The sequence below is a fragment of the Schistocerca cancellata genome, chromosome 2 (assembly GCF_023864275.1).
Source record: "Schistocerca cancellata isolate TAMUIC-IGC-003103 chromosome 2, iqSchCanc2.1, whole genome shotgun sequence".
NCBI lineage: Eukaryota > Metazoa > Arthropoda > Insecta > Orthoptera > Acrididae > Schistocerca > Schistocerca cancellata.
Genome location: NC_064627.1, coordinates 908,467,141 through 908,491,843, shown reverse-complemented (window position 1 = coordinate 908,491,843; position 24,703 = coordinate 908,467,141). Strand labels below are relative to the sequence as shown.

Below are 24,703 nucleotides of genomic sequence, written 5' to 3'. Positions count from 1 at the left end.
ACATTTTAATAATTTTAACATCTAACTTTTAGTGAACTGTTCACAGTATGAATTGTCAAGCAATCACGTGTAACTATTATAGTTGTGGTTGCTCCAGTTTTAAAATTATTTTTTGAAATTATCTGGACGGAGTTACATTTGGGATTTTTTCCCTTTAGTTTGATCATGAACACGGCAGGCATTTCAGTGGGGAGCAAGAACGTGAGAGTCTTTTCTGTAACTGAGAATGACTAAGATTTGTGGATGGTAATCATTTACTGGGTAGCCTGCTGAAAGAGAGTATTCATTAGATGACTTTTGATTGGTGTGAGAAAATTTTTGTGTATGATGTGCATCACCTATAGGAGATTTATTTTAAGTAAAGTAGATAAGGGGAAGATTTAAATAAGTTGATTATGAGGAAATACAATTATTATTCTTAAAGAATGTTGAACATTATGAATAGCAGCATAAGAAGGTTATTTTGATGAAAAACAGTGCTGAAGGGTGTAAATATGAATAGATATTCAATAGAGTGGTCCAAGTGTCTTGAAATGGGTGGTATGAAGTCAATGTGTGTTTGGAAGTGTGAATGGTGTGATTTTCCAGCTACTGGAGGTTCAGACTACCTCATAATAATTTTTTTCTTTCCCAACATTGAAATGCCTGCAGGAAGAAATTCGTTTCTCTGCTAGAGATAAAAATTCTTCTCCCATCATTGGTTTGATGATTAGCTGATACATACAATATAACTATAGTAAATACTTACTGCTCATAACCCTTGTCACAATACTTCCATAACTATAAGTATGTACTGAAATCCTGCACATACTCTTGGTAGGCGTCCATAGAAATCCTATTGCCATCTTTTACACATTGTGACCAATGGGTGTATTTTTCATTACACAGAATACTGGATAATTTACCATGTTCCCTCATCTGTTCAATCAAAAGTTCCTTAAACATATGAGATGTGAATTGTGGTCCATTATCTAATAAAAGTTTGTGTGATTTCCCACTTTGTTGAAATACTTACTGCCCATAACTCTTGTCACAATACTTCCGTAACTATAAGTATGTACTGAAATCCTGCACATACTCTTGGTAGGAGTCCATAGAAATCCTATAGCCACAGGATCCCAAATTAGTCCTGGAACTATTGGGTAACATTTGTATCTATTTGCTTAAGTCCTATATTTACTTTTTACACACAACTCGCAAGATTTTACAGTTGTCCTTATCCCTCAAGCCATTCCCTTGAAATAACAATATTGTCTCATGTGATTTAGACACTTTTTGACCCGAAAGTGACCATACCACATATGGATATATGTGGTCATATGTATCACATACTCCTCAGAAATGCATATTCACCAATATGGTATTTCTGCCTGCAGATCACTAAACAGTGTGCCCTCATTAAGTACAAATTACATCTCCTTTACTTTTTGCCTAAGATTTTTAGCTACCTTCTGCATTTTCTTACCAATCCAGGGATAAAAAGCTTGCTTTTCTTTTACATTTTGTTAATAGTAAATTCGTGTAACTGCTATCTGCACCTCCTTCATGTTCAATGGCATTCTCTAAAAGGTGTCAGCCACTAAATTGTGATTCCTGCTAATGTGTCTTTCTAAGTCGTGTTGTAGTTTCATTGACAGGCAATTAGCATTCTGTTAACAAAAGCCAGAGTTCTTACGTTAGCTCCCTTTTAGTTTCTATTATTTGGTAAATCTCTGTGCCCAGTCCACATCCTGAAGAATCACAGACAGTGTGAAACTCCTTTGTGAAGCTGAGAGTGTGTAGTCGTACTTAATACTTTTGATATTCTGAATTTTATTATACATTCAGAGGATCAGTACCATGATACAGCTTTCTTTAATGGAAATGGAAATGAAGTCGCATGCTTCTTGATAGAGTGTAGGGGAACAATGCGGGATAGCCACACCACCGTACTAGGCAAGGTCCTAATGGTGGTGCCTTCCTCCGACCATAATGGGGATTGATGATGATGATGATGATGATGATGATACAACAACACTCAGTCATCTGTGGGGAGATGAAAATCCCTGACCCTGCTGGGAATCGAACCCAGGACCCTGTGCTCGGAAAACGAGAACGCTGTCACGAGACCATGAGCTGCGGACAGCTTTCTTTAAAGATTTGCTAAATATACACTACTTAATGTCTGATCTGGAATGATATGCTGGCGAAACCCTGCTAAAGCTAGAAATGATTGTTGCTTTCTGTTCATCGGTTCTGAATTTTCAAAATGGCTTCAACCTTAGTAGGAGTTGATCTTACACTTTTACTGTTTGTAATAAGTCCTGAGAATATTATTTCACCTTGGCTAAATTTGACCTTTTCCAGATTAACAGTAATATTCTTCTCCTTCACCTTTTCCAACAAAGCTTGTGTAGTGTGAATATTCTCTTCACATAATGAAGGTTTCTCAGGGCTCCAGCTGGGTGGTAGCAGTGGTTTATCGCAACATTTTGGGAAATGTCATACTACCTATCTTCGGCTAAGTTTTCCTCCATTTCCATAATAAAATTGATATTCGGATGGATGCTGTTGAGGTGCTCCAGAAACTCATCTAGTGCCTGTTTGCCATGTCCCCACATGACAAAAGTGTCATTGGCATAGCGGAAAAAGTGCTTTGGTTTCTGTCTGGCAGTTTAAAGGGCCACCACCTCGAAATGTTCCATATAGAGGTTTGCAATCACAGGATCCAGTGGGGAGCCCATGGCCACACCGTTGATCTGCTTGAAGAATTCCCCGTTGCACTGAAAGTGGGTGGTTGTTAGTGCATGTTCGAACAGGTTGACTGTTTGTGGTTCAGAGTGCTGAGCTAAAAGTGCCAAGGAGCCTTTAAGGGGCGCTTTCATGAAAAGCAACATCACGTCGAAGCTCACGAGTAGGTCCTCCCTCTGTAGTCGCATTCCCTGAGTATTTTTACAAATTCGGCTGAGTTTCTCACATGGTGGCTGCAGTGTTCCACAAAGGGTTTGAGCAGTTCACTAGGTATTTAGCTAGTCCATAACTGTGAGATTTGATGGAGTCCACAATCTGTCTCAGAGGCACCCCTTCCTTAAGGATCTTGGGGAGTTCATAGAGGCATGGTATCGTGATAGCGGCAATCTGTTGGGAGCGTGCCCGTCAATGTCCTCCGCCGCAGACAGAATGCTTACACCAAAAACCGAATGTGGCCACCGGGGGCAACCGCTACACCCACGACAGTGTGCATACTGCCAGTCAATCACAGCCTCCCAAGGTCTAGTGGAGGGGGATGACCATGCAGATAAATACCCCACTCTCTGCGAATCTCGACACTTCACCAGAAGATAGGTAGTATGACACTTCCTGAAATGTCGTGATACACAAATTCTACCACCCGGCTGGAGACCTGAGAAACCTTCACAACAGTTTACGCCAGGAAAGCCTACAGTCACATATTCTCTTCCCATGTTTGAGTTCCAGTGAGAGTCATCTATGTACAGAATGATCCAATCTATTATTTCTTGGCCTAATGCCTGGTAAATTCTCTAAAGAATTCTTACATTGACACTTTCAATCCAAAAACCAAAATGCAGTATTAAACACATCCCTTCAAATAAGAAAGCAGTGTACTTACAGGTTTCAGGAGCCAGTAGCACCTGCCAGTACCCCACAATAATGTCCATGTTACTGAAGTACAGTAGAACCTCGCTTGACGAGCATCTCCCTTAACACACAATGTGCATAACAAGCAAAACAAATCGTAAAAAATGACTCGCTTAATGAGCGATGTTTCGCATGGCGAGTGACAACAATAATGTGATGTCAGCAGCCACTCATGTGCGGCGGTCTAAACATTCAACAGTATGAACACCTTTCACTGTCGACAGTGGCATATGAACAATGGTTTTAGTACATACTGCAGTTTGGGTGTAGCACACTACCTGCTACCGTCTTAGTGCAGCTTGTGTTCACACATTTTTCTAAACTTGTTTTCACACATTGTTGTTTTGTGTGCATATTTTAATAACCTTGTAGAAATTTCCTCAAAGATAAAGCCACAAGAGGACAACCATAAGAGAAAGAAAATGAAGTTAGAAATGAAATGTAAAACCACAGAAAAACATGAATGTGGTGTGGGTGTTGCTGACTTAGAATGCACGTACAATCAGTCTACATCAACTATTTGCACTGTCCTCAAGAACAAGGACAAGATTAAGGAGATAGATGGTTCAAAGAGAGTGACAAGAGTATCTTGTGGTGTCACCGCCAGACACCACACTTGCTAGGTGGTAACCTTTAAATCGGCCGCTGTCCGTTAGTATACGTCAGCCCCGCGTGTCGCCACTATCAGTGATTGCAGACTGAGCACCGCCACACGGCAGGTCTAGTGTAGAAAGACTCACTAGCACTCGCCCAGTTGTACAGCTGACTTTGCTAGCGATGGTTCACTGTCTACATGCACTCTCAATTGCAGAGACGACAGTTTAGCATAGCCTTCAGCTACGTCATTTGCTACGACCTAGCAAGGCGCCATATTCAGTTACTATTGAGATTGATATTGTGAATCATGTACCTTCAAGAGCGACGTTCATCATTAATGGATTAAAGTTAAGTATGAAAGTAATTACGTCTGCTTTCTGAATTCTCATTCCTTGTCATGTTCCAGACCTCACGTCAGTATAGTTCTTTCCTTCTCACGCCAGCCTGCGTGAGCTACAACGCGTGCATTTTGGCCTCCTCTAGTAACACGGTGTTGGCTCTTCTGCCACCCCAACGTATCTAAACAGTGGTTTCATATTCTGGATGAGGATGATAAGTTGCTCCTTATATGGATAAATGAAAAGCAAAAACACTTAATGAGAACATCATTTGTGAGAAGGTGAGAATGATTTTTGCTGACCTCGTTAAGAAGACGCCTGGATCATCAGTGGTCAAAGAAGTGTTTAAGGGAAGCCATGGGTGTTACAGCAATTTAATGGAAGAATCGTCATCCACAGCAGCTAGCTCTGACACAAAGGCAGCAGAGAACTTCATCAGCAACTTCAAGATGCTTATAGATTCTGAAGGTATCTGCCCAACAGCTTTTTAATTGTGATGAGACGAGTCTATTCTGGAAAAAGATGCAGAAGTGTACTGTTATAACAGCAGAGGATAATGCCTTGCCCAGTCACAAGGCAATGAAAGACCATCTCACACTGCCATTCTGTGCCAATGCAAGCAGCAATTTAAAAATGAAACCACTGCTCATTTACCATTCAAATGTGATGTGGAGGTCCAACAACAAGGATTGGGTGACACAGGATCTTTTTTGTGATTGGATCATGGAGTGTTTGGTCCTTTGGTGAAAAAATATTTGTTTGAGATGAATAGGCCACTTGTTTCTTGGTTGTTATGGACAATGCCCCTGCCCATTCCCCAGGCCTTCCTTGAAGAATATCAATTCATCAAGATTCAATTTATGCCTCCCAAACCCCTTCGTTACTCCAGCCTATGGACCAGCAGATTATTTCTAGCGTTAATAAGCTCTACCCTAAAGAACTCCTCAAACATTGCTTTGAGTTGACTGAAGCCACCAATTTGTCTCGTACAGCTTTGGAAATATCACTTCAACATTGTTTCCCGTGTCAAGATGATCGAAAAGGCATGGGAATGGGTTACCAAGAGAACTCTCACATCTGCTAGGAAGCAGCTTTGGTCGGAGAGCATTGTCTAATGTGACTTGAGGCGTTTGAGTCAGTACTTGTGGAGAAGAGTTCTTCAGAAGAGGGGGCAGTAACAGCAATATTCTGGCACAATAAGAGAAATGCTGAAAGCATGGGAATTGGTTGCATTGTACACTGAAAACCATCATTCTCATAATCAGCAGCTTTGCATGCTACAAATTTGATGTTAAATCTGTGTCGCATTTTCGCCAAGTGTAGAAGGGTTGGTGGAAACAAATGACTATAGATAGCTTCCTAGTAAAAAAGAATTAGTTAAGTATTGTGAATATTAAAGTATGTAATAGGAGCGCTGGCAGGTCGATAGACACACAAACAAACACAAACATACACACAAAATTCTAGCTTTCGCAACCAACGGTTGCCTCGTCAGGAAAGAGGGAAGGAGAAGGCAACCGTTGGTTGCGAAAGCTAGAATTTTGTGTGTATGTTTGTGTTTGTTTGTGTGTCTATCGACCTGCCAGCGCTTTTGTTTGGTAAGTCTCATCATCTTTCTTTTTAAATATATTTTTCCCACGTGGAATGTTTCCCTCTATTATATTCAAAGTATGTAATAGTGTATTTATAATTTTCTTTGAATAAATGGCATGAATAAGATAAGACTTTTAGTACTTCTTCTGCATGGAACGATTACCATATTTTACATTAATTTATATGGGATAAATTGTTTCGCTTAATGAGTGTTTCACACGAGTAAGATTCTGGAATGAATTATGCTCGCTGTGCGAGGTTCCATTCATTGTATCCCACCCATCCCACCTCCCAAGAAATAGACAGAATTTCTTCAGTATTAATTAGATGGTCTGACTCTACCTTGTAAAGCCGAGTGACTGCCCTAATGTCAAACACTACTTGTATTTCACCACTGGGTTTTTGAGTAGGTACTGTGGTGGTGGTCTGTTTGTTGTTAGAATGACTGGTGTGCTAAGATATTTTGTTCAGCTTGCCCTATTACAAAATCCGTATTAACTACATAAGTTGGTCTTAGCATTCCTCTTGCTCCCTGTACATCTCTATCAAATATGTATGGTTTCCCTGTCCTATACCATTCTGTCCTACCCTTATTTGGTTCATAATTCTGTTTTCGCCAGATATTTTGATTTCTATAAACTGGATTTCTCTAATACCTTCCATAAATATTACAATCACTGTGATAGTGATCAACCACTTGATAATATTTTACTTCTTACACATAATTACCCCAATTCTGTTCATTTTTATCTCTACTGAGTTCCATAACTCCACTCCTATCTAACATTATCACTTTCCCATGATTTTTTAAATAATAAAACTGATTTAGCAACTCCAACAGTCACTGATTATTCTCCCATGTTTGGTAAATTAGTTTTCCTTTCTACTGAAGTCAGTATACTAGTAAGTGCTTCCACAAAATTCAGTTCACAAATTGGTTCATATAAATGCCTAGATTGGTCAAGATTCCATTCTGCAAAATTATATACTGGTAATCCATCCCATGGGTTATTATACAATCCTGATCCTAATAGCTGTAACCTTAGTCTCTGCTATGCCCCACTTGACCAATATTTTGACTTCAAATCTCTCCCAAATTGGCTAGCTACATTAAGCAAGTCACACTGATGTGCATTTCCCTTCAAATGATTTGCTACAGATGCACTTGTTTCTGTTCACCCTATGTATTAGATACTGCCCAATGGAATGCCTTTAAAAATAATACTGGATGTGTTTTCCCCTGTGGATCAAATGTAAGAAACTTTTGGGTTACTCCCTTACCCTACCCAAAATGAAAATCTTCCCAGAAATTGTTGTTATTAACTAACCCTGTATTGGTTTGATATACTGTGTCCATGATGGTGCTGGTTTGCAAATAAGCATTTTCATGTTCTCTAGAATTCCAGTTAACATTTGCTCCCAGATGCCTTACACATCTCATTCTTTAGCTATCCTCTTCATGTTTCTCATAGGATGATGGTGTCTACTGACATGCAATTGTATGCTTTGCATTTTTTTACATGTAAACTACTGAAACTCAGTTTGTACGCTCAAACTTCATCCACACAATTTCTTGATAATCCAAGTTTGAACACCTGCTGTTTCTTTTTCCAGTTTCTTGTCTAGTGATTCTAGTTGTTCTCTGACCTAGTGATTTTCTCTTTTGATTTTCACATTTTCTCTTATCTGATGTACCACAACAGCTGTAATGTGGTTTAAATTTTCATAAACCTTTGCACCTGTTCATCAAAATTACTTTACCTTCAGTGTATTCTTAGCGTCCTCCATATTGTCATTAATTTTTTGTGTTATATGTTCTCCAGTCTCCTCCTTAAAAACAGATAATTGGTGCTTCCAGCACTCCACATAATCTTTTCTTTCTTTTGCCCAGTATTACTTCTCCTTTTCTCTCAGTTTTTGTAGATTCCTGTCTTACCATTCCCTCTAAACCTTGCCTTTATTTTCAATTAATATCTGATTCGGCATTGAAGCAATTGGTATCCCACAATTCAGTCAGCATCTTTTAAACAGGTGCATATTCACCTTTTTTGCTCTGATAGGAGTATTTTTCCACTGGTTCCCTTCTTTTCCCTGCTACAGCAGGATGTGGTACTCGTATGAGAAAGAAACTTTATGGGACCATAAAATTTTGATAGTTACTTATGTGAAACTGCGCTAATGCAAAACTAATTTTACACCCCAGACCAGATTTCACATGCACAAAAATTTTACATATACCAAGTACTACAACATGGGTTTTCCAGAACCCTTCTGATGAATACTGAGACACTTTATCCTTGCTACATCACTTTATAAACTATGTTTTTGCCTCACACTGGATTTTACATGTATATTTTACATAGACAATTAGGTTAACTGTGAACCTCTGTATGTTGGAAATAGATAAAGGTATCAAGGTTGGTTCTTTCACCAACTGACTTTCTCCATTTCTCTAAGCAGGAGTATGTGTGTATTCTTCATATTTTGATGTCATACTGTAGGCTAGTGACACTAAGACAGTCCTTCTGTTGGGTATACAAGTGGTCCCTGGCTGTAGGACTATCCAAAACATTTGACTCTACTTTTCGATCACCAATAAGGACTGAGGGTTGAGCCCCAAAAGAATCAATTTTTTACGCATGGCATTGTGAAACATATTAAGTAGTGCTTGCTGTCCGATGCATAAAGTAGCTACAGTCCCTGCTGTGTGGTTCTCAAATGAAGGATCAGTCAAAGATCTTTGCGACCACAATCAACAATTCAATTCAGTTGCAGTAATTAAATAGTTTAAATTGACCCCCAAAGACTCCTTTAATACAGTATCTAAATCCACCAATGCACATATGCACTAAGATATACTCACTGCTCAAGTATTGATGACAGTTTCTTTGTTTAGTCCTGAGAAGAGTTTCAGCTCATAGTTTCAGTATCAGTACTACACCTCTTATTCAGTGTCCATTGTTGTCGTATCATTCACCACTGCATGTGAGTCCTTCCTGTCATTTTAAACAGTGTTCCTGTTCACTTGCTGGCAGCAGTTTGATTATTGTCTTAAGTATTTGCAGATGCAGTATACCCTGTAGTGTGTACATAAGCAGCAGTACTTATTCCAACAAATGATGTGCAATTTACTTTTATATTCTCTCAAATTGAACTCTGTGCTGAGGAATTTCATTACATTGGGTTGTTTTCATAATTATGAAAATATTGGAAAATGTACCCAACATACTGAAAAAATTATGGTCAGTACTCCAGAGTATAAATCTGGCAATTTTTGCGGGTGGCAAAAATCTGTGTAATGTTATTTAAAAACATTACACAGTTCTTAATGGAAACAGTTGGTGTTAACAACTTGATGTCCTGATATCGGGAGATGAAAAGTATGAAGCGATGACAGAAATATCTGCCTTGATGTTTGTTAGTGGTAGTTCTGTTACTAATATGCATACTTCTGTTGACAGAGGTATTTGTGAATGGCTCAAAATAATAACCATGCAGTGACACATCCCAATGTTTCTTAGGCAGACACTGGTAGACCAGACCATCATGGTGTGCGTGGGAGGGAGGGGGCAGGGGGGGGGGGGGGTGCACTCACATACGTGAACTTTTTTTTAATTAACAGCGAACTTCTTTGTCATGTTGGTACAGTGAATTTCTGATGGAAAAAAAAATCCAGGCAGTATTTTTAGTCTTTCTGTATGTCAATTCAAACTGTAAGTGTTTAGTCATCACTTCTGGTTAAGGTACTGCACAAATAACAAATTGCCACAGAGTTAATAATTTGAAAAAGTTAATGAATTTCCACCATAAGTAAGAACAAATTTACTTTTTTACTGTAAATATGTAATTAGTTATTACAATTTTTTTTTCATGTTCGTATGGCTTACCCTCTAAATAGGTAAGAAACAAGGAAGAGCTCTATACAAAATGTCCAAACCTGTAAAATTTGTTTCACTGATATATCCCCACCCCCCATTCAAAGATAGATTTATTACCCATTACTGATTTTGAAGGCTCTTCACTGTGATTTTGTATTTTTTAAACAAGTACAGCTGTTGCCTATTCATGTTACCAATCTGACATCAGAAAAATGTTTTGATTGGTTTCTGGCAGTGCTGCTAGAATATATCATTGTCTGTTCGCATCCGTTCTTATAGAAGAAAATGGAAGAAAATATGACTGCATCAATATATGCTCTTACAGCTCATCTTCTACATTTAAGGGGTCTTATTTTACTTCCAAAATAAGTCTCTGATGTGCATGTTTTGCGACAGTCAAGCAGCCCAAGTAGGATCAGTAAGAAGCCACATAAACATACAGAGACATAAGAAAAATTAAATGATGCATTTATACACCAGCTGGATAAACTGTAACTTTAAGACTCCCCCCTCACGACCACCACTTCCTCAACACCCCAGTCCGCTCCCCTCCCATCCCCTCCCCTCCTTCCACCACCACCACCACCACCACCACCACCACCAACAACAACAACAACAACAACAACAACAACACTGCTGAAGTCCACAAATAGCAAATTTACTTTATTGTAGCAATATGTTGTAATATCATGTGGAATGTCCAGAATGAAATGGTCTTTATGAAGTTAGGTCACTACGTACAAAATTGAAGAGGGCATTAAGCAGCAGCCAAACATATATAAAAGTACATTGAAGCCGAGCTGGTAATCCTCCTTTTATACATGGCAGCTGCTCAGTGTTACTTCTATTCCATTTGCTGCGAAATATAAAATCCCTCCATCTGTGTGAATAAACTTGTTCCTCTAGTGACTATTCACAGTTGTGATGATGATTGTCGACATAAAGGTATGATCTAGTCCTCGTCAAAGTGCATTTCAGAAAATATGTTACAGATATTTGAACCCTCTTTCATTATTTCTAGACTTCTTCTGTCTGAGTGTAGTCTGTTTACCGAAATAAATAAATTGGGATGGTAAGATAACTAATTAAAAATTTGCGTTCTGCTTTGTCAGCATAAGAAATGACGCCTCTCATTAAACCATGTAAGACAAATTGTCATAATACATATATATCTTTGTTTTCCAGGTTTCTGAAGGAAATGAATTATGCAGAAACGAATTATCATTGCTTTGTTGGATGAAGTACTGGATTCTCACAGGCATGTCACACTATCTGCAACCAAAAAATATATGGTAAAACAAAGGTTTTGCACTCAGATTGATCTTAACAGCTAAGCAAGTGGGAACATTTGACAAGACAGCTTGAAGTGCAGTGAACTTTTTTTTGGCAGTGTAGACTAATATCTTAGTTTATTTATTCCATATTTTTGCTATATGTGAAAGCTGTGTGAGAGAGACAGTGTTTTAAAAATATGCAACTGGGTATATTTTTAAGAATATGAAAACAAATGAAATAATAAGTAAAATTTGACGGGATGAGATTTGACTTGTACAAGAGATGTCGAATTTACTAAGCAAAGTAGATGTGAAAATTTAGATTTTGAATGAGTTTCATTTACTGTGCATTTGATAATCTCAACAAAACAGTTGTGGAAAGGTAGGAATTGACGGGGCAAGTAGGCAAATCGTGATTCAACTACTGTTTAATGAATCTATCTGCATGAACAGCGAAATGGGAATATTTACAGTCAAAGAATTTTATGTTATTAAGGAATGTACATTGAAAAAACATTGTCTTCAGAAAGGAGAGTAAAATGATGATCAGGTGAATGTTAGACATAGCAACCCAGTTACAATAAGTGGTGGACATAAATTGTGAGAGGCATACCTGTCAGTAGTTGTAATAAATTTATATTTTATGAGTGAAACTAATTGATTTGGGGAACAGCTAATGCAGCAGTAAATATACTATATTACTTGGTTATTCATAGCTGTTTCAGTGGGTTTTTAAATGCAGAATCAGAAAGGGATCCAGTATGTACTTCCATGTTTATAGGTGTACAAAAATCCTGTTATAATATTTGATAAGTTTCAGTGTATATGATTTGAAAAGTTTGTGTCTGTTTTCCTATCTCATATACTTTGTAACTTTACAATTACTTCTTCTTCCTGTTTACCTACTTACACTGTTTTTGCATATGGTTTCCCTCATACATTCAAAGAGATTTTTAATTTTCTGTATTTCGTCCTTTCATTTATATTACTCCTTCCAGTGTGTGTGTGTGTGTGTGTGTGTGTGTGTGTGTGTGTGTGTGTGTGTGTGTGTGTGTGTTTGCTAAATATGATTGATGACTGTTATATCTATTGAGAAGAAAAAGTTCTAGATGCTCCAATAGCACTTAAAAACACAGTATTCTTGGTAGTTATTACTAAGAAATAAGCAAATCTATATGTGCCTCTGAAAACTGCTACCTCCTACCCTTTATTTTAGAAATCAGACTCACTATCATGCTGGTTTACTGTTTATTGACTTTCATCCAATACTTCCATAATTTCTTTCATGGAAAAAAATTATAATATATTGATCAAAGTCAAATGTGAGATATTGAGTTACCCACTATGTAAGCACGAATAAGTCACACAGACTGAGCTCAAGAATCACTTAATTTCATTTTAAAGTATTTCACGCAGTTCAGTTAATTAAGCCACAGAAAATCTCATTTATCTGTCCCTAGTAAACATGTATACTTTACTATTCTTCACATGATATTTTATCGGTTCCTTTAGAAGTTTGTGTTACCTTTTTTTCACATTACTGTGATGACTTTTGTTAGTACTTTAACAAAATTAAGAGGCAAATTCAGTGGTTTTCCCTAATTATTGTTGAGGAGACAAAATGTCCCAATATTGTTACAGCAATAATATGTTTGCATGGCTCTTTGAAAGATACTCAATTTTAGCAGTCGTACGTATGGATATGTAAGTCTTCAGCAAAGGTATAACCAGTGGTAGCCAGTGATCATGTGCTAATGAGCTGCAGCACACTGTAAACATCACACTAAAAGTACACCATTTCTCTTCAAATGTGTACTGGTACGCGAACAAAATAGACAAAAACACGTTTTATAGCACTTACTCAGTGGTAACTAGAAACCAATGTCAAGTGCTGAAATGATGGTCAGCAATGCTACTGTCAACTCACAGAAGGGATGCAGCTGTCTGTTTTTGACTGTGTGTGCTCTGATGTGACATCATTCCAGCTGGCACTATGGGTGCTATGTCGCTCACAGCAATGGGTCAGTAGTTTTCTTCGAAAGTATGAGTAGAATATTGTGCAGGCAACATAGTGAATCTCTAGGTGATCAGCTGAAGAGGCACTTTTCCTGTATATCTTTTGAGGAGAAAGTGAGAGTTAAAGAACTAGTAGACCTGCTCCAAATTCAAATCTATCAAGGGGAGGGCATGGGACAGGGCTCAAACTATGTAAGCAGCAGATAGATGATGCTTTTAAGTTCCTAGAATATTTCACCCAAGTGAGTTATAAGAAAAGGTAAAACATACCGTAAATATTTACAAATAGAGCATGAAGTATTTTTGAGTGACATATGCCTTATTGGTGCTATGGTGCAATGGTCAAGTGCACCAACTCACGATTCGTCAGCTCGGGTTCAGTTCTTGCTGCTACCACTATTTTTTTTCCATTTTATTTTATTCATCACAATCTTAAATTATTAATTATAAAATTTAAATGTATGTAAACAATTTTATATATGTAAAATTAACGTATTCAATGTAAGTCATGGTTACTACCTTTGTAAGTAAAAAGGCTATAGGTGGCAGCAGAAAAAGCAGTTTGGATCTGCAGGCGTGATGCTCGCAATACAATTTTTTGCTTTCCACGTTTGTTATCTGGGAAAGTGATGTGCGGGGTTCAGGGGGAATGAAACATCCAGGACACGCATTAATAAAAAAAACATAGCAAAAGTCATAAACTTATAAACAACATAATTGATATTAGTACATTAGAGAAAGTTAATACCATAACAATATTAAGCTGCACATTTACTGTACTCTTGCAGTGTTGTAGCATATCGGTAAAATCATGCACGAGCCTCCACTGGGTGAAACAGTACAAATTATTAGATGACATTACCACTTTATTTACTGATGAAATAAACAGTTTATGAGTTCTAAAAGTGTCTGACTGTACTACATTTCCAATGTACAATGCTCTTCATAAGCCTGGTTTTCATAAAACATATCTGGACACTATGACTGCCCATCTTTATCATTTTTAAAAATTTACACGTTAATGCATTGTGGCCACAGCCATCCTCAGAATCACATTTAAATCTCAGTACATGGTATCTCATCAGTTCACATGAACACTTGTACCATGACTAGTCAGTTGATCAAGATGGACAATTATATTCACTAATAAAAACAATCACAGACTTAAAAAATGACTGTATTTGTAGACAGAATGTGTTTTATTATTATTTATTTTATCTCATGATGTACAGCTATACTGCTGCTTCAATTTACTATACTCTTTTGTGTATTTTTTTATCATTTCAATGATTATGAATTATGTTTATAAACATATTCCCCATTTTCGTTCAATCCAAAGATTTACATAGACCATGACTTATGCATAACTGTTGTATGTAATAACACTGCAGGGAACTGCATGTGGAATTAGCTTATAGCTTTCTTGTTTATTTTATTATTTGATTTTTTTACTATTTTACTGATATCATGGGAAGTTATCTAAAAAAGGAATTATTGTCTAAATTTGAAGATTTTTATTGAATGACCATGGCACAACATAGGCATGAATCGCACTGTTTTTCCTGTCGGCCAAAATATTTTGCTGTTACAACCCGATTAAAATTGTTTACATGAGTACTATAATCACAACCATATAATGAATTACATTATAAATAATCTGCAGAGATATATAAAGTGCTGATATACCGTATCTTCTGTGTGCAGCATGCATATGACTTTCCTTATTGAGGAGGAACAAGAAGAGTTCACATAGTGCTTCTATGTATCAGTTAAATCTTTGATTCAGTTGCACATATTGTTACAGTTTATCCTGATGTACTTGACAAAAATAGTTAAATATTGAAAATTGGAACAAATAAAGAAAAACTAATTCCACTTTTAAGATGATGTAATGGGAATCAAATCTAGATATTTGAATTTGACTACCATGATTATTATGGCATATTTTCATTGTTTCCAAATGTAGCATATACGTTAGTCACAAGTAAGTGAATATGACTCATTAATGGTAGTTGTAGTCTCTGTCAGATCGCATTTGCATTAGTTTCTCTCATAGTGCTAGTTCCGCTAAGAATTGCAAGTAGATTGTCAAAATAATTTGAGTAGAGGGAACATTCATTAAAATATTCATATGATCACACATTCTGTTATGTTAATGTCTTCATGAAGGAGATCTCTCAGGGATTTGAAATAGTGAACATGATACATTAACACTGCAGCCTGCATCTGTGAAGCATACAAATAAGCAATTCCAACTGAAGTGCTAGTGTACTCACATTGCTCATTACGGGACCTACTTCTAAATTAATATTTTAATGCATTTTAAATGGGGGTACTGCGTGTCCATTAGTAGAAAAGGAGCTACTTTGAGAAAGATCGTTATCCTTTTATAGGAGACTACTACTGTACAATGCAGACTGCAGATCTCTTCCAGCCAAATATCTGGATTTGATTCAAATCAAGTATTATAAATTAAGCGCTTAACTTGCAAGGAGCAATTGTGCTAAAGGTCTAATAGTGATTTTCTAATTAATAGTCCTTTTAAAGTAGCAAAACTTGTTCATTTAATGAGTCTGGAGTCCATGGAGAGTTCTCGTGTGAATACATATTGTTAAAGCAGTCTCATCCAGATTATGTTTCCAGATTTTCAGGTTGTGCTGTATTTAAAAAGAAGTGTTATGTATTGAATATTTATGTATGTATTTATTAAAGTGCAGGTGGCCTGTGTATGACAATCTGAAAGAGATAACCATGTAACTTTTTAAATACATTATTTGTTATGGAGTGGAGCTGGAATGCAGTATGTGACTTTCAAACAGACTTTAAAAAATGTGCATTTCTTTTTTTGCCTGTTCCAGCTGTGTATCAGTTGTAATTCCTAATGAAACCTTTTATAGAAAAGGCAGATAACTTTAATCTGCTTCATAATTTGTGATTCATTTATACTTCATTAGCCATGGACTATTTTTGTGATATAAAACTTTATTAACTGAAATATATGAATCACAAAATATTTTTTGGAATATTCTTTCTTGTAATGAAAAATACAAGAAATCTAGCAACAAACATTCTTCTCTCTTTAATCCCTGGCATTTAGTACGTTATGTTAAACCATTTCTGTACCAGTGCATTTTACATATCATTGTGAAGTCTTGTATTTTTTTTTTAGGAAAGGTGGAAAAAGGCTTATTACTTTTGCTGTTGAAAGTTCATCAGAGTAGCTGCTGGCCTTTAGAATGGAAGGTACTAAAACAATAAATATCAAGTAACAATGTGTAACAGAGACTGAAATTTCTATCCATTTATTGTGAAATCCTGTAACATAGAACAACAAAACATTGTTTTGGGGCATTGGTATTTTTTGGGAGAACTGTTTTATACCAAAGAATCTGATTGCCCAGTCTTGGATTCTGCATTCTTGGCAATGTGGCTGTTGTTTTTCCATTCATGCCCTGAGAAATCAGGAATTAGAGATGATTACCAGAATCCAGGAAGCTTGTCATTCATTGCAAAACAGCATAAGGGAACTGTGGCTGCAGTGTTCATATTGAGTCATACAACAGTGCACCCACACGCCCACCCCTTCCCCAACTCCCAGAAAACTTGCAGAATATTCTTTACTGCAGATATATTTACACATAAACTGAGTGGTTAAAGGTCTTGGTAGCTGCCTGTTTGAAGATGTGCCATGTGTGATCCCTGTACGTTGGGGCTAGGTTTTGCATGTGGCAAGAGTGTGGATACAATATCTGAGTAGTCTGTTGCAGACATGTGTAGTAAATATGGCAGTACGTTGAGAGTGAACCATTTTTGAATGTGGTCTTGGTGCAAAATAAAAGGGTCATAGCATATCAGAGATTACAGAAGAATTTAGGCTTCTCCACGTGAAATATCACATATATTGCAGTAATCGCTTTGTCAACTCTGCAGTGCCTTAAGGCCAATTGATGGTATGCTGCAAGTCAAAGTGCCACCAATTTCAATGTGTAGAATCAGAAACATTTCTAAATGTGCCATATGCATCACATAGGCCTCAACAGCTGATGACTGAAGGTTACATCCAGTGCCTTCCATGATTTTTGGCATTTTGATATAATTAGAAAAAATGAGGACATGCTTGTAGTGTCTGTATGCACACTGTCATTGAGAATAAGGCATTGCTGTAAATATTGTAAAAGATATTCATTTGATCTGTGGTCGAATGTACTAGCCACAATACTTTTGTGATGAATTTCTGATGTATAGTTGTCTAGGATAAAGTTAAAAATTCATTATAAGCACACTGTTTTGTGATACAGTCTTAGCAAATATTACTTCTTGTGTGTTGTTGCATTCCACATCAATATGCATGCTCATACCATGCACATGCATTCTGGAATTGGTTAGCTTATACCTCCATTAATGAGACAATGGAAACTCTGTGTAGGAATATTAACAACGTAAGAAAAGATAGACTGCTTCTTACCAAAAAGATGACACACTAAGTTGCCAGCAGGCACAATTAAGACACGCGTAAGCTTTAGGCCACAGGCTTTATCAGAAATAGAGAAACACGCACTATTCATTCACACAATCAAGCACACCTCATGCACACATAACTGCCAATTCTAGCAGCCCAGGCCAGAACAACTATCATGGACAGAAGGGAGAGAGGAGAATTGTCTGGTGGAATGTGCAGGGAATTGAATGCCAGCAGACATCAGGAGGTTGTGGGCCATGAAGTGGGGAAAACAGAGCTAAAAAGCACTGGAGTGGGGAAGGGAAGGTGCATTGGCAGAGGGCGGCAAATGTAGAAAGTGGGAGAAGAGACTGGGGAGGAGGTGAATGACAGAGGGGGTGGAAACTGTTGGATGGAGACAGAAAGTTAGCAGGTTGAGGCCAGGATAATAATGGGAGTGGAGACTGTGTTGTAAGGATAACTCCCACATTTGAAATTCAGAAAAGCTGGTGGTGGAGGGGAGGATCCAGATGGCTTAAGTAGCGAAACAGCTGTTGAAATCAATGTTCAGCTGCATGTTGTGCCACAGGGTAGTCTGCTTTGCTCTTGGCCACAGTTTGGAGGAGGCTGTTCATCCTTGTGGACAGCTGGTTGGTAGTCATACCAATATAAAAAGCTGTGCAGTGATTGCAGCAGAGCTGTAAAATGACATGGCTGCTTTCAGAGGTGGCCCACACACTGCTGGGGTACGATGAACCTGTGACAGGACAAGAGTACGAAGTGCTGGAAGGGTGGATTGGGCAGATCTTGCAAGTGGATCGTCCACGGCAACATGAGCCTTGTGGCAAGTGGTTGGAATTGGTGTAGGGATGGTCCAGGATGTTGTGGAGGTCGGATGGATAGGTAATCAAAGCCACAGTGAAGGATGTCATTTAGTTGTTCCAGTCAAGGGTGGTACTGGGTAATGAAGGGGGCACTCCTTTGTGGCTGGTGCTTGAGAGTGGTGGTAGGATTGGGGGTATGAGGGAGAATCGCATGGGAGATCTGTTTGCAGACTAAGTCGGGGGGATAGTGCATATCTGTGAAGGCCTCAGTGAGACAGTTGCTGCAGGTGGCCAGGCTGTAGGTTGTATGGGAGGGATATTTTGGTCTGAAAGGGGTGACAGCTGTTGAAATGCAGGTACTGTTGGTGGTTGGTGGGTATAATGTGGACAGAGGTGCAGATGGAGCCATCAGAGATGAGGTGGTCAATGTCGAGGAAGGTGGCATGCCGGGTTGAGGAGGACCAGGTTAAGCGAATGGGACAGAAGGTGTTGAAGTTGTGAAGGAATGAAGATAGGGTGTCTAAGCCCAGAATCCAGATCATGAAGGTATCATCAATGAATCTGAATCAGACTAGAGTTTGGCATTTTGGGAGTCTTGGAAGGTCTTCTCTAAATGGCCCATAAACATGTCGGCATAGGAGGGTGCTATGCGGGTACCTCCACCCAAGTCTAAAGAAAAATTCAATGTTTTATTAAATCTCATATGCAGTAACATATTATGTAATACACCAACCACAAAATAATAGCGATCCCCATTTTTCATTGCATAGTTGTTCGAATTTCTCAAAGTGTTGCTCTTATACTCAAATATCACAATAACTGTGACCATTAACTAAATGATGGACAATTCATGATGAAGCTGACATATCAAGCTATAAATAACACAGAAATGATTTTTTTTACCAAATAGTTTCTGTAAATTGAGAAAGAATATAGGGTGTGTGCCTCCATTCTGCCTTCACAGCCAGCTGAAAGTGAACAGTGTTGGCCCATCCTTGCAAACATATGAATGAACTTGCCCAGCACTTTGGATGAAAATTGGTCACTGCGCATTGTCCACCATATCCTGCGTAGACTCGAATACAGCCCCCCCAGGGGGTCCACGAGTCTTTTGTGGATACGTGCATAGCGAGCACGGGACCCCGAGCTAATGTGGCCTTCCTTCCTTTCCGGGCTGCATACCTTCCTTTTCCGCATCCTTCCCCATCCCCATCCCCTATCTTCGCTCCCCCCCCCCCTCCCCCCCACCCACCTCTGCCTCTTTCCTTCCCTTTCTCCCCCTCTGGAAGTATGTTTTGTGCCTACGTCCGGTGACGGACGCTTGAAACTGTAACAAATTCTTTGCTTTCTCCACTTCCAAGTCTTCGTCCTTCTTTTGTCCTTCTCTTTTCCTTACCTCTTCTCTTTGCCCTTTTCTCCGCTGCAGCGTTTGAGACCTTTCCTCTTTCCTTTCCCTTTCTTTGTTTTTCTCTTTATCTTTTTTCTTCCCTGTGTATGTCTGAAGGCCGACCCACGCATTTCCATGCATAGCAGGTGACGGGGTAACGCGTAATTCCGCACCCCGGGTAGACAAGCAGGACACATACATACCCCCTGGTAACGGCCAGGCCCTTCCGAAAGTGCCAATTGGTACATCCGTCCGTTTCTCGGGAGGTGTGACCTGAGGTGTGAACAATCACCTAAGGTGGGAGTGCCCTCAGAGAGGGCCCCCACAAGGGAGGAGTGCGCCATCGCAGACGCCGGTAATCATGGGGGATACTTTCGCAATGGTTTCCTCATCTTCTACTATGTCTGCTCACAAGCGTAAGTTCAATGAGTCTCAGCCACAGACAGTTCTTCCATCGTTGCCACAGTTCCTTGTTGTTTCTCGGTCTGACGAAATTCACGACTTCTCCACGGTCAGCCCTTTCATTATTCAGAAAGGTGTCGACGCAATTGCAGGTCCTGTAAAGTCTTGTTCCAGATTACGAAATGGCACCTTGTTGTTAGAAACAGTCAGTGCCCTCCAGGCACAAAAATTGCTGCGTACTTCACTGCTACACACCTTCCCTGTCCGGGTGGAACCTCACCGCACTTTAAATTCATCACGTGGGGTTGTTTATATACGCTCCCTCAATGGATTGTCCGACGAGGAAATTCAACACTACCTGTATGACCAGGGCGTAACGGCTGTTCATAGTCATGAAAAGGGTTGACATGAACATCATTCCAACCCATACTGTCTTCTTGACATTTGACAAAGTTCAACTCCCATCGAAAATCAAAGCAGGCTATGAGATAATTTTCATTCGCCCTTACATCCCAAACCCTACGCGTTGCTATCGGTGTCAGTGGTTCAATCACACCAGCCAGTCCTGTTCCAATTCGGTAAGATGTGTTACGTGTGGCAAGGATGCCCATGAGGGTGCTTGTCCACCTCCATCCCCTCGCTGCATCAACTGTATGGGTGACCACGCTGCTTCCTCTCAAGATTGCCCCATTTTTAAAGATGAAAAGCTCATTCAGGAAATCAGAGTGAAGGAAAAGGTGTCGACCTTTGCTGCTCAAAAATTATTCGCCAGTCGAAAGCCCACCGTACCTCAGACAGGAAAATGTAGCACTGTCCATGCCTCTCCTCGGCCAACAAAGGAGGCGGCCACGCAGACTTGTGAACTCACCTTTAGTGCCACGGTCGTCAGATCGGCCAGCGCAGAGATCGCCCATTGAACCTCCCAACTATTGCCTGCTCACTCTATCGCTCACCCTTCATCGGGTTCTGCTAAATCTCGAGCCCAAAAGTCAGACACCAGGACTTCCAAAAAAGAGCCTACTCGCGAAGATTTTTTACGTACCCCAACTTCACAACCATCGGTTCCTCCTCCAGCTAAACGTCCTGTTTCCAAGAAGGCTAATAAGAAACCCAGTTCCTCTCCTTCTCCGCCATGGCGTGTCTCTTCTACAGCACCACCTGGCTGTAATCACCCTCGGGCGTCGTCTGTGTCGCCGAGGCGCACTGCTGGCGGCCGATCAACCGGCCAATCGCTGGTGGCAGGAGCTGCTCCTGAACAACCTATGGACCAGGATCTTCTGCCTTCGGCTGAATGCCATTCCATGCTGTTGGTCGCAAGCTCTGAGCAGTCGTTGAGTTGACGGCAACCTTTGTCACGTTCCTCCATTTTCTGTTCACCCTATGTCCATTATCCACTGGAATATCTGCGGCATTCGAGCCAATTGGGATGAATTGTCGATCCTCTTACGATCCTACTCGCCGGTCATCTTCTGTCTTCAGGAAACAAAGCTGCGTCCCCATGACCGCTTTGTTCTCCCCCATTTTCAGTCCGTCCGATTTGATCTCCCCTCTGTTGAAGGCACTCCAGCACATGGAGGACTTATGATTCTTCTCCATTATACTCTCCATTATCACCCAATCCCCTTAAACACTTCCTTCCAAGCTGTTGCTGTCCGTCTTTCCCTTTCTGGATACACCTTTCCTCTTTGTACTGTATACATTCCACCGTCCACACCAATGGCACGAGCTGATCTCCTTCATCTTCTTGGTCGGCTTCCACCCTCCTATTTGCTGGTTGGGGACCTCAATGCCCACCACCCGCTTTGGGGATCTCCATATCCTTGTCCGCGTGGCTCACTATTGCTAGACGTCTTCCACCAAGTGGATCTAGTTTGCCTCAACACTGGGGACCCCACATTGTCTGCCTCCACGACAAATTTCTCTCATTTGGACCTTTCTGTCGGTACTGTTCCGCTAGCTCGGTGCTTCGAATGGTTCGCCCTTGATGATACACACTTGAGTGACCACCTTCCATGTGTCCTTAGACTGCAGCCTCAACTGCCATATATGCGCCCATGACGCTGGAAGTTTTCCCAAGCCGATTGGACACTTTTTTTGTCTCTAGCGACATTCGATGACCATCACTTTCCTAGCATCGACGATGAGGTCACTCATATTACAGACGTTATTCTTACAGCTGCGAAATGTTCAGTACCACGCACCTCCGAATTGTCCCAGCGCCCCCCAGTTCCTTGGTGGAACGAGGCATGCCGTGACACAATACGTGAGTGGCGACGTGCTCTTCGCGTTTTCCGCCACCATCCTACTTTGGCCAACTGTATCCGCTAAAAGCAGTTCCGTGCGCGATGCCGTCGCATCATCCGCAATAGCAAGAAGGCAAGCTGGAAATTCTTTACTAGCTTATTTGACACCTTCACTCCCTCCTCGGAAGTTTGGAGTCGGTTTCGACGGTTATCTGGCACGCCTAGTTTCTCCCCGGTCTCTGGGCTCACTGTCGCGCATGATACGTTAGTGGACCCCGTCACAATTTCTAACTCATTGGGTCAACACTTTGCTGAGATTTCGAGCTCTTCAAATTACCCGCCAGCGTTTCTCCCGAAGAAACGTGCAGCGGAAGTGCAACCTCTTGCTTTCTCCTCTCAAAATCACGAAAGCTATAATACTGTTTTCTCCATGCGGGAACTCCAACATGCACTCTCTTCTTCTCGCTCCTCCGCTTCAGGACCAGATGGTATCCACATCCAAATGTTGCTGCATTTATCAACCTATAGTCTGCGTTACCTCTTTCGCCTTTATAATCGAATTTGGACCGACAGTACTTTTCCCAGACGATGGCGGGAAGCTATCGTCGTTCCTGTTCCGAAACCTGGAAAGGACAAACATCTCCCCTCTCTCACGAGTAGTGTATGTAAGGTTTTGGAGCGTATGGTGAATTGCCATTTAGCTTGGTGGCTGGAGTCCTGCAGTCTTTTTAACACCTGCCCAATGCGGTTTCCGACAACATTGTTCTGCAGTTGACCATCTTGTTGCCCTCTCCACTTATATCATGAACAATTTTCTCCGGAAACGCCAAACAGTAGCAATATTTTTTGATCTGGAGAGAGCATACGATATCTGTTGGAGGACAGGCATCCTCCGCACACTGTTCTCTTGGGGCTTTTGAGGTCGGCTGCCCCTTTTTCTTCACGAATTTATGGCAGAGCCCACATTTAGAGTGTGGGTGAACAATACTCTCTCCGGTACTTTCTCCGAAGAAAACGGGGTACCCCAGGGCTCTGTGCTGAGTGTTGTACTGTTTGCCATTGCCGTAAATCCAATTATGGACTGTCTCCTTCCTGATGTCTCAGGCTCCCTTTTTGTGGACGATTTTGTGATGTACTACAGCTCTCAATGGACCAGCCTTCTTGAACGACGTCTTCAAGGATGTCTCGATCGCCTCCACTCTTGGAGCATTGAAACCGGCTTCCGCTTTTCTCCAAGTAAGACCGTTTGTGTTAATTTTTGGCGTCGTAAGGAGTTTCTTCCATCCTCCTTACATCTAGGACCTGTCAACCTTCCGTTTTCGGATGTCGCTAAATTCTTGGGTCTTATGTTTGACAGAAAACTTTGCTGGTCCTCCCACGTTTCCTATCTTTCGGCTCACTGTCTGCGATCCCTCAACACCCTCCGTGTCCTGAATGGTACCTCCTGGGGAGCGGACCAAGTGGTCCTTCTCCGCCTCTATTGTGCCTTAGTGCGCTCGAAATTGGACTATGGAAGCATAGTTTATTCCTCTCCTCAGCCGTCTATTCTTCGGCGTCTCGACTCTATCCACTACCATGGATTACGTTTAGTGTCTGGAGCTTTTTACACCAACCCTGTGGAAAGTCTTTATGCTGAGACTGCTGAACCTCTGCTGTCCAATCGGTGAGCAGTCCTTCTGAGTCGTTATGCTACCCATCTGTCTTCCATGCCTGCTAATCCGGCCCATGACATTTTTTTCGACGCCTCCTTGGATGTAGGGTATGCAGGCCGCCCTTCCTCTGTACTACCACCGGGAGTCTGCTTCCGTCAACTGCTCCATTCTCTTTCCTTCCGCTTTCCTAAAACCTTCTTGACAACTTGGGGTACAGCACCGCCTTGGCTCCGTCCCCGGATCTGCCTGCTCCGTGACTTTGTTAATTTCCCAAGGATGGTACACCTTCACTTGTTTAACGTCGGGCATTTGCTGCTCTATGTGCACAAATGAAGGAAGCCACATTTATTTACACTGATGGCTCGAAAACATGCGTATATTGTTGGCGATACCCCAAATCGATTTCGGCTTCCCGACCAGTG

General features: G+C 40.4%; 1 protein-coding gene across 1 annotated transcript in view; it reads left to right on the top strand.

Moving 5' to 3' along the window:
* LOC126162841 (cytochrome b5 reductase 4) overlaps positions 1 to 12,379 on the top strand; it is a 305,369-nt gene extending 292,990 nt beyond the window's left edge. The window contains exon 10 of the mRNA XM_049919604.1: positions 11,231 to 12,379. Within this exon, the coding sequence (XP_049775561.1) occupies positions 11,231 to 11,285 (55 nt within the window). The 3' untranslated portion in view covers positions 11,286 to 12,379. The remainder of the gene's footprint in view (positions 1 to 11,230) is intronic.
* Positions 12,380 to 24,703: the final 12,324 nt, after the last annotated feature.